Below are 10,744 nucleotides of genomic sequence, written 5' to 3' on the forward strand. Positions count from 1 at the left end.
TTGAGATAACTTAAATGGATTCTGAGAAACACATTAAGACAGAAAGTTAGTAATTGGAAATCAAATCCTATCAAGCGTTAAAGTTGGGTGGAGTTTGTGTTATGTTGTCTGTGGAAAGGAGCTGTTGCTGACCAAGGGCATGATCAAACAGTAGATCAAGGTTATATATAAAAACTACGAGATCATTGCATGACATTGATTTCATTTATCCGAAAAATGATTAAGTATTATTATCGAGGTTATGCTCGATGTAATTTGTTTTTGCTTAATTGTTGAAGCTTTATCACGGCGTTACCCCCTCACAAAAATGTACACTAACAGCTGTCGATATTTATGCTTATTCTTTCCTAATCAGTACTCTTAACGTTGATTGGTTGAGTTAGATCCATCTATTGTAATCTGTGAACAATTATTAAACAATAACTCCATAGATTGAAAAAATTGGTTCATAAATATCTAAATACAACTTATTTTTGGCCTTTTTTCTTTAACTTTTTCAAAGAAACGTTGTGAAACACAATTAAGATAACAATGTGCTATTAATCAAGAGTTTTTTAGCTCCTTTGATAATTTTTCCTTATGTAGATACTTGTATTTGTAAATCGGAGTTAAAAAATATAAATCACTTTATATTTTTTTACAATTATTACAATTAATTTACACTATAAATAATTAATTATATTTTGTGTAATGGGTTGTTTGTACAACTATTGGAAAACACATTACAAATCCCCTGACTATTGAAAGATATTATCATTTAATTGGCAAAAAGGGCATTTAATCCAAAGAATATATGTTTATTACATTAACAGTTTAGAAAAAAAAGGCGTACATGTGACGCACATATGGTACTTCAAGGGCGTTTGTCTATTCCTCCTGTATGCGTACGTTAATTTTTAAGAACATTATATTGCTTAGTGTTTTAAGATCTGTATTTTCGAAAGGATCATAAATTACTGAATCTAGAGACATATCAATTTATTATACTTTATTAGTTATATCTTTGAAGAAAGAAAAGAAAATATTATCAGGCGTTAGAAACGGACATATCTATATTTATATTCCAAGCCTGTGAATAATTAAGTAAGTCATCTTTTATACAAATATATTGCTTCATAATTAAGTGTAACTAATCATAAGACTACCTTTATTTTTTGTGAATTAGTAGTGTCATAAATGTTTTTATACCATTACTGACTAAAAAGATTTTTCTCAAAAAATGATCTAAGTCTTCATAATTTATATAGATCATTTTTCCAAGACATATTTAAGTATTATGGGCGTCGTTTGGGAACTAAAAGAAAGGGAAATATGCTCCTACATATTTTGCATAATTTATTTAGTAACACCTTTGAGTACCCTCTAGTTTAAAAGTCCTAACTGCGCCCTTTATATATTTATATACAGGATTAGACAGCTAAACGTTGACTCGAAATGTTGCTTTAGAAACAATTCAATAGTCTATTAATTCAATAAAAATAAATGAAGATAATTCCAAGTCGTCCTGATAGTCACAGCAACCCAAGAGAAGTTGTTGGCGATTAAATTCATCGATTTAGTTCGGTCCTTCTTGATGTTCTTCTCCGGGAACTCCAAATCCCTCTTTAAATTGTGTCCTTTACTTCCTGTTTTCCTGTAAGGGTCTTCTCCATCATTCTTCACCTTGGTTTTCTTGAAAACCAGACTCCTGAAGTATGCCCATAATCATCGTCACCTTAACTTCAACATTTACGAGATCTGATATGCACTGAACTTTGACATTTTGTTTACTCATGATAACGAAATGACGAAATTTTTATTATAATTTGTTTATGCACAATAAACCGTTGAACCAGAATAAAAAAAAATATCTCTAAACCTTCCTATATTAATGATAAAATTAACATTAATTAACAGTCCACGTGTTGCTACCCAATCCTGTATTTAAATAACATATATTTATGAACTTACAAATATTGAATTATAAAGAATATTATATTTTTTGTCTTAACACAACCAAATCTTGATATATTTTCAGAATGATTCGTTTATCCACATTATTCCTTGTTTCCTCCTTATTATGGAACACAGACTCAGCGAATATTCGTGTAAGTAATAGTATTTAAATAAATAACTACTTTCAAAAATAGAACACACTTATATATGTTTGTACTTAAAAACTACGGAAGGGCAGTTTATTTTTTCGATATATAATGTGCATGCTTGTTCATCTAAAAAAAAAAAACATCGTTATGTTGCATCCTGGAATATAAAGTATATTTTTTGTTACATATGTAAATTTCTTTTTTCACTATGAGTATGAACACTAGCCCATCAACAATTATTTATAAATGATTATAACTATTGTGAAATTGTTTTGTGTCAAAATTAAATCAAATAGTTATTTTATTTGATAATCAATTCTATATACAATGATATCAGCAATTTAACTCCCTTTATATTGTGACACTCTTCTGGATACTTTACAAAAATACTAAGAAGGCATTCTTTATAAGGAAGATAATTTCATGATTCAAAGTTTATTTTTAAAAGCCTTGCTCATCAACTGATTTACCTATTTGTTTTTTATACAAACAGAGTTTGCAAATTTTTAAATATGATAGTTATACATAATAATTACTTATCCATTTTGTTTGTTTCCACACACTTAAGCGCCTTTGTAACAACAATACAATTGGTGTAGTTTATCAGTTCCCTGGGGCAGCATCTTTCATCAACTAAGTTATAGATACATATATGATAATGACTCTATTATTTCCCAAAAATATTAGAATATATCATGCCTCATCATATGAGGAATAGTTTTAGCAAAAAAATGGGAAACGCCTTAAGGCAACAAATTAGGTAGGAAGGTCATGTTAACCTTGAGACAAATGGGACTACTAAGATAAAGTTTATTTCCGAGTTTAAGGTAATTGAATTATCATAGATTCAAAATATGTCAAGAGTTTTTTTTTATTAGTTTTTTCTGATCCTCTTCAACCATAATATATTGATTTTTTATCCAGCCGTTGTTTTCGAACCATACTAAAGGATTTAAAAAAAAAAAAAAAAACATTTGCAAAATAATGGTTGTTTTAGACGTATGTTTTTAAAATGTCATGTTTTTCAGGAATGTAGTCCTATATTCTATTCAATTTTATTAGAAAAAGATTAAAAAAAACAAGTAACGTAGGAATACAACGATTATATGTCACGTGTATATTCATGATAGAGTATTTTTTATTTGATTTTTATATGAATTAATTTCCTGTAAAGCCAATGCATGAACATTTGGCTAAAACAGAGAAAAACTTCCTTTATTTGATAAAAATGATTAAAATATATATATATTAGGCATTTAAATGTCATGGATAAGGGGCGTCTGCAAAATTATACATTGGGATTGGGCTTGGTTTTTAGAATGTTTTATCCTAAAAATTTTGTTTATCAAAATTATATTTGGGAAAGGGCATGGTTTTTGAATTTTTTGAAAAAAAAAATTCAAAAATTAAATATTTTGCAAAAAATCAAAATCAAATATTAAAATTTGAAAAAAAAAGTTGCAAAAGTCAACTCTTATTCTCAAAAATTGAATTTTTTTGGGAAAAAAGTTCAAAACTTCACAGGTATTCACAAAAATAAAAATGATTGGAAAATAAATCAGCTATGAACTTTTTATTTTGTAAAAAGCAAAATTCCTTAATTCTAAGGAAGGGCTACTGAGTCTCCAACCCATTCCCTGTGGACGTATGGATATAAATATATTACTATATTATTGTTGCTTGTCAGTTTTTTATATTTTGGAGCCCCACGAAAAAAAATGGTAGTTGCTTATTTGGTAGTTTTAGATTCAAATTTTCTACCTACAGGAATATCGGGGAGCCTTTAGTGATTCCTCCACTTATATAGCATATATCAAAATAGAAAAAAAAACATATAAAAAATGGTTACAATGTGTTAGATAAATGTTGGTCAATAGGTGGGCTGCAACCCACAATATGGTCACATATCTTTTATCAAATGCGTTCTTTGGGGGGAGGAGGTTAGTTTTTTTGAAAAAATTTCAAATTAAAATTTTTTGTGCTGTGTCTTTATTTGATCAAATGACTTTTTTTTATAGGTTGTTTGTAATGAGTTGATCAAAAATATGATAGTTTTACATATTTTCCATATGCTAAATATTCTAAGGTGTTCAATTCATACAAGATTTGTATAGACCCTGCTGCAAAAAAAAAAAAAAATAGGTCATGACTGATATTGGCGTTATCTGACTTATATTAGAATTAATTTGGATTTTTGAAGGGAATGTAGTCTACAACAACTTGGTATAATGAGGAAGAAAAAAAAGTTATTTTTGTTTCTATACTAGACGTTTATTCAGTTTAAGGAATGTTTGAAGATTCAGCCATGACCTTTCATTTTTTTTTTTTTTTTTACATGTAATTATTTGAATGATTTAATTGCTTTAGTGATTTTCCCAGAGTTGAAAAAAACAAACAAAAAAAAAACAACAACACATACACACAAAAGAGGTCAAGTTCACTTTTATGTTTGTTTGTGTAGAATTAGTCAGCTTCCTCTTAGTCATTTTTTTTTAGCCATTCCATCTTTTTTCCAAAAAAAAATAGTTGAAAGTGTGGGAATTATCAATACAATTCAGTGATGGAATCAGTTTAATGAAGGCTATACAAACATTGCAAAAACCGTTAATTATACATTCCGCACTTTTGTGCATTCACTTAACACAATTGTCAATGTAAATCTAATAATATTTTATTACTACTTATGCTAGAGAAAACGTGAATTGTTCCGTGATAATGTGGATCCAAAGGATGGTGGAAAAGTTCCTGAATCTAATATCAACCGGTTAGAACTAAACAAACTTGATGCCATGGGCCTTCGTGACACGCGTGGTAAATTCATGTCTGAAAGGCTCAAAAATACCATTCTTTCAGATAAGGCAGGAGGATCAACTCCATTTGGATCTGTTTCCGCCTCTGAATTTTCAAATCCTGGATTTTTTTCTCCAGCAGGATATTACGAAGAAGAAGAAGAATATGTTTATGAGCCTCCAAAGCCAAAGGGCCCTGTTCTACTCAAAGAACGCCCAAATGAAGTAAAGGAGATTCAACCCGTGCCAATTACAATTCACGAGGTGTATACATCCTTTGACTGCAGATCAGTGCCCCATTCTGATCGTCACTATGCGGATACAGAAACAGGCTGTACAGTAAGTTGTGGTGTATTTATTATATAATGGCTTACAAATGTTGTGTCGATCCTTATTTATTCGGTCCAGTCCTTAGGACTGTTGGTTCTTGGGACTGTTACTTACCTGTCGGTTCTTGGAATATTCCTAAAAAATGTAGAATGTTAACTAAGCCAAATAAGATATATGAGTTATGTATGAAGAGTATTGCACTTCACTTGACATACTTAACATTTTTTCTTCTAATGAGAAAAAATACATTCTAGGCGGCCGAAAAAGTGAATAGTGTTTATGGGCCTGATATTGTAACAGCTAATCATGCACATTTTTAGTTTTGTTGACTCTGTTTTGGAAAAAGATGTACCGCGCTCTGGAAGGCCGATTGTCGGAAATCATAGTCCCGCCGGGATGTAGGCACTGTTTTATTTTCCGATGATATAATCATAATTGAAAAAATAATTTCTTATGGGTTTTATTTTACTACCTCACAAGCCTTACAAAGAATCGATTTGATTTTATTCTTCCACTTAACGTATTGATTTATTTTTCAAATATGTGTCAATTTTGTTGGAAAACAAATTTTAAAAAATAACATTTGTTTTTCTAAAATAAACCCACCTGCTATAATATGAAGGGAATATGGTAGCTCTGATTCATGAGAGACCGCATATCAGCTGTCGATATTTGAATTTTTGGAGAGGGGGGGGGGGTAGTAAATCTGCGTCATAGAAGAACCATTGCAATTTCGAAGGCCCATAGATCTTGGATAAATAAACAGATTGATACTCTAGTAAGACTACATCTTTAAAACAATCCCTGAATACCTTTCATTCATCTCCATCGAGGGCATCATGATGATGGATTCAAATCCATCAAAGAGTCCCTGAAGTCTCTGAGTTTCACAACTCCCCTCCGCTTCCTAGTCCCGGCGTAAAGTAGTTTGTCAACTTGACATATTAAGGACAAATTATTTTCAATTCAATCTGTAACAACTATTTATCTTTTTGAGAACTCGAATCTCAGTCTAGGCTCGCTGAAACTATTCATTTGTTACTTTACCTAATCTTTCCTTTTAAGACGAGATATCGCATCTGCCATATAAAAAAAGGTAGAAACTATAAATAAGAAATCTTGAGTAGAGTCTGCTAAGGGGTTAAGTATCAAAAAGAGAGACTGGACTCTACCGCAGTTCTTTGTTCTAACTAAGAACTGATAGAAGACTAGTTCTAAACGATATATAAATATTAATAATTTTGTTCTTTCAGACCTATCATTTTTGTCACGCCAATGGTAAACAGGACTCATTTACGTGCCCCACTGGAACTATATTCAACGAGTATCTTGGAACATGCGATCACACATCTGCAGTGAAATGCTCTTCAGCTGGCAAAGGTTATGAATCCATTTCAACAGTTCCTTATAAATCTTATCACACAAATACATACGCCCCGGCTCATAATTACTACGCAGACTCATCCTCCCAATATTCCTCGGAGTACTCATCGCCCTCCTATTCTTATGATGGTTATAACCATTATTAAAATGTATTCATTTAATTGATGCCATATTGTTTAAAACATATTTTTAGTACCGGAACTCTTGTGTATGAGGAGTATACGGCATGTTCATTATTCGATAATTATCCTCGTTAATTTAATATTTAGCTACAATTTCAACCCTCTGAAGAGATTATTTTTGTGTCTTGAGTCAAAGAATTATACAATATATATTTTTATCTATGCTATTGATGCCTAAGCAGTACTATACCCTTTTAAAATAATAATTTATGCCTACACCCTACGCATGGAAATGAAAACATTTCCTCCTTTAACTTTGCATTACTTTATTTGTAATTGATTTGTGATATTGATTGATAAGTTTTATTTGATTAAATAAATCGTAAATCCGTACTTGAAATATTTAATAAAGTCAAGTAAAATGTTAAAAAACTATTTGATAAAAAGAGTATATAAGGAATTATCATCCATAATTCGAATTGTTTTAAAATTTTATAATGGCGCTGTGTTCATAGTTAGGGATGAGATTATTGTATTATAACATAAGAGTTTTTATTCACATACCATTTGCCACCTTCCCTTGTCAGTTTCTGATCGAAGGTCTGTAAATGTGTGAACATATTGGAAGTACATGTTTTTCTATTCATGTCTATTTAAGCCAGCTTATTGCCTCATTCCTTAGTGTCTCTTACGACAACAACAAAACAAAATATACTTAATTTATGATAAAAAGAAAGAACGAAACCTCATTTTATGGGGTTACAATGGATTTGAGCCGAACAAAGGACTCAGAATGGAGTCACAATTTATCATCATCAAAATAAAACTATATACTAAAATTGTAAAGACCTGAGAATCTACTTAGAGTTTTGATGAATTGTGCCGCCCTATTACCATCCACAGATAAAGATGCTCGAAAGGTGATTATAAAGATTGTAAGGGATTCGGCGCCACTGATATTTCAAAGATGTGTATAGACTATGGACCTAAATAAATTGGCTTTTATATCTGATTTGTCTATCCTCAAAATAATATAAGTACGTTTTAACAAGAAGGATATATATTAGTTATTATTTAATAATTTAAAAGTACTACCGATTCAGGCATATCAAAAGTTGCTAATTGTAAATATAAATTATTTCATAAAAATGAATTTCTTCTCCACTTCTAACCGACTTTTCTCTTTTTTTCGGAAAAGGTTTCTGCATAAGATGTAAAAAAATTCATAGACAGTAAACTTTTTTTTGTTATCATGAAAAAGTTGTACCTTTTAAAACAAAATGACTTTATGTATTACATAATATAGCATTAAAGTTAAATTTGTCACTTTTAAAGGCCAATAAACGTAATCCGTTATTTCTAGAGCACATAATTGTGTATTTAGTAAGAAAATAGACAAAAAAATGAAATCGCTAACGAAAAGGAAGAAAAACAGCAAATATACCATTTATTGTTCTGTATCAGTTTATGTTTAAAAAAAAGATAAGGGCCTAGAGTTTTTGAAATTTTACATTTTTAAAGAAAAAAAAATCTGATTTGGTCTTAATATTATATTGAGCATTATAGATTGTTAGTAAAATTAGGAAAATCAGTTAATTTAAACTGCTATAGAATATATTTCTTTTTGATAAGTGAGTATTACTTGTTTAAAAGAACGCGAATCGTATTTTTACGAAATGTAGCCATTTGTTATTTGTGTGTTTGTTAAAGTATAACAGCCAAAAGATTTCACTGTTAAATGCAAAAATTTGCTTATACATATTTTTTTACTTATATTATTCAAAAAATTTTGCTGACCTTTTTATGATTATTCGGAGAAAAATTACATATACTGGTATAAGTAATTTTTTGTAAAATAAATCAAAAATTTATTTCTTATAAATGAAATTATAATGAAAATTTATTAGAAGCTAATTTTATATTTATAAAAACTTCCAGGCTATTTGAAGCCAAGAACAAGGTCGGATTAAAAAATGTAAATAGATATTTTTACTATTAATAAGTAATTTCCCAATTTAGCACATTGCCTTGGATTTATTGGTTTAATGACATACATATTAAAAGTGTTTATTTGTAATTCTTAAAGTTTATTTTTCGATTAATAATTGATTTGTATTTCCATAATCATTTTATATTTATAAAAATATTTTCATTTAACTAGATATTAAATATTTATATAATAAAATCAAATATATATTTTTTTAAGTTTTTTCTTTGAGTTAGGATACAATTGTCAATAGGTAGTCTTCAAATAGTCGTAGAATAATTTGCAACTGTGATTTGTCATTCGTTATTAAGGCACTCAACTCACGTATAAGCACAATTTATCTCTCTCCGACATCATTAACAACATTTAGAGACCTAATATGTAACGTTTTAGGTATTACATCATCATCTTGATAAAAAAAAGACAATTTGAAAAACATATCGTGTTACAATTACTTAAGTAATTACATTTTTGGAATACAAATAAAATTCAAATTAAGACCAATCAAAACTTTATATTTAAGCTGGAACAGCTATTTTTAGAATGTAGACCTTATGGCCTTTCAAATAAAGGTACAAATGTAGCGGATCAACATAAAAACAATCTTGAACAAAAGTCAAGAAAAGGAAAAAATTCCCTTTTAATTTTTTTACATCATAAATTCATACAGTCCAATATTTCATTCACATATTTGAGTCAATTTTATATTTGTAATTCAATTTATAAGACGAGTTAAGGTACTTAATTTTTATAGCTATATTTAAGAATGTTTGTTTGATTTAGAAGACTTATATTCCCCCATCTTGTAAATTGCTCCTTGTTTTATTGTGAATATCAACTTTGGCAAGTTTAACTACAATTTGCAACGTCTCGAAGGGGTTACTACGAATAATTCATCCCAATGTTTCAGCCATTTTTATAAAAAATATTTAAATATATCAAAAGAAAAAAAAAACAAATAATTAATAAAAAATAAGATAGCTTTAAACAACAAAAAAGGCGTTCACACTTCCTCATTGGGATGATTCTGTGCTTCTTCTGGAATTCTTAGAACCAAGTTATTGGTTTTTCAAGAAGCTTTGCAAAGTTGAGTTGTCAAGTAGGAACCATATTCCTTCATTAAAATATCCAATCGATATGAGGTAAAAGGCCAGGCGACATATCATTGCCTCCAAAGGCCTCGTGCATCCAAACATTTTATTAATCAATATTGATCTTTTAATTAAAACTAATAAGTTTCTTGCTATGGCCGCCTCCCTTCCTCCTTTCAAAGGTCTGAAAAGGAATGTCCATGCCCTTTCCCTCAATTTAATTTTGCAAGGATCATAAATACAAGATGCCTTAAGTCTTTCGTCATTTCAAACGACGTATAAATATGAAGTAGCGTTTCGATTTCATCACATTTAAAAGAGCAAAGCCTTTCCTCCTTGGGGGTTTCCAATAAAATAATTGCATAAAAGTGTCTTGCAGTTTATATGAGCATGTAGGTTTGTGTCAATTATGACTTTAGCACTTTTGAAAGACTAAAAAATATATAAGATTTTTTCCTTTCCGTCTTTCTCCTCCAGTCCTGTGCCGTGCAAACTAAATAACAGACAAGAGACAGTCTTATTATGATAAAATATTTTAAACAGGAAAAATCTCTCAGCCCTTGTTCTTCATTTAATTCACCCTCAAGATCCTCATCTTTGATGATTCCTTCCAATATCGCCTTCCTTTCAATTACTGCCCTCTCCTCTGCTCCCACGATCTTCCTTCCTCTCCTCTTCACCAGAATCTCTTCCACCCTCACAAACAAAGGGGGATCGTCATCTGGGCTTTTTGGCATATAAAGGTTCCTTCCAAAGTACAGAATGTCCTTATCTTCCAATCCCTATGATAAAAAAATATTCTCAGAACCAAATAAAATTATTCGTATATTATGTTTGTCTTTGAAATTTGGCATACAAGGCCCATCTTCTTGTAAAATTTGTAAAAAAATTTAAGAAAAGGTCTTTGCAATTACTCTCTCTAGAGGATAGATACACAACTGCCAATTCCTTTAAGAAA

At 29.9% G+C, this 10,744-nt stretch overlaps 1 protein-coding gene across 1 annotated transcript; it reads left to right on the top strand.

Moving 5' to 3' along the window:
• Positions 1 to 915: 915 nt before the first annotated feature.
• On the top strand, positions 916 to 7,101 carry LOC121129384 (uncharacterized). The gene is made up of 4 exons (XM_040725105.1): positions 916 to 1,083; positions 2,018 to 2,087; positions 4,775 to 5,212; positions 6,457 to 7,101. The coding sequence occupies exons 2-4, from the start codon at positions 2,019 to 2,021 to the stop codon at positions 6,730 to 6,732; spliced, it is 783 nt and encodes a 260-aa protein (XP_040581039.1). The 5' UTR covers positions 916 to 1,083; position 2,018; the 3' UTR covers positions 6,733 to 7,101.
• Positions 7,102 to 10,744: the final 3,643 nt, after the last annotated feature.

The sequence above is a fragment of the Lepeophtheirus salmonis genome, chromosome 14 (assembly GCF_016086655.4).
Source record: "Lepeophtheirus salmonis chromosome 14, UVic_Lsal_1.4, whole genome shotgun sequence".
NCBI classification, from domain to species: Eukaryota; Metazoa; Arthropoda; class Copepoda; order Siphonostomatoida; family Caligidae; genus Lepeophtheirus; species Lepeophtheirus salmonis.

What these genes read in the sequence shown, in the direction of transcription:
- LOC121129384 (XM_040725105.1), top strand. Translation starts at nt 2,019, where the DNA reads ATGATTCGTTTATCCACATTATTCCTTGTTTCCTCCTTATTATGGAAC. An exon ending in CAGACTCAGCGAATATTCGT is followed by an intron (nt 2,088 to 4,774) that starts GTAAGTAATAGT and finishes TACTTATGCTAG; the next exon opens with AGAAAACGTGAATTGTTCCG. An exon ending in ATACAGAAACAGGCTGTACA is followed by an intron (nt 5,213 to 6,456) that starts GTAAGTTGTGGT and finishes TTGTTCTTTCAG; the next exon opens with ACCTATCATTTTTGTCACGC.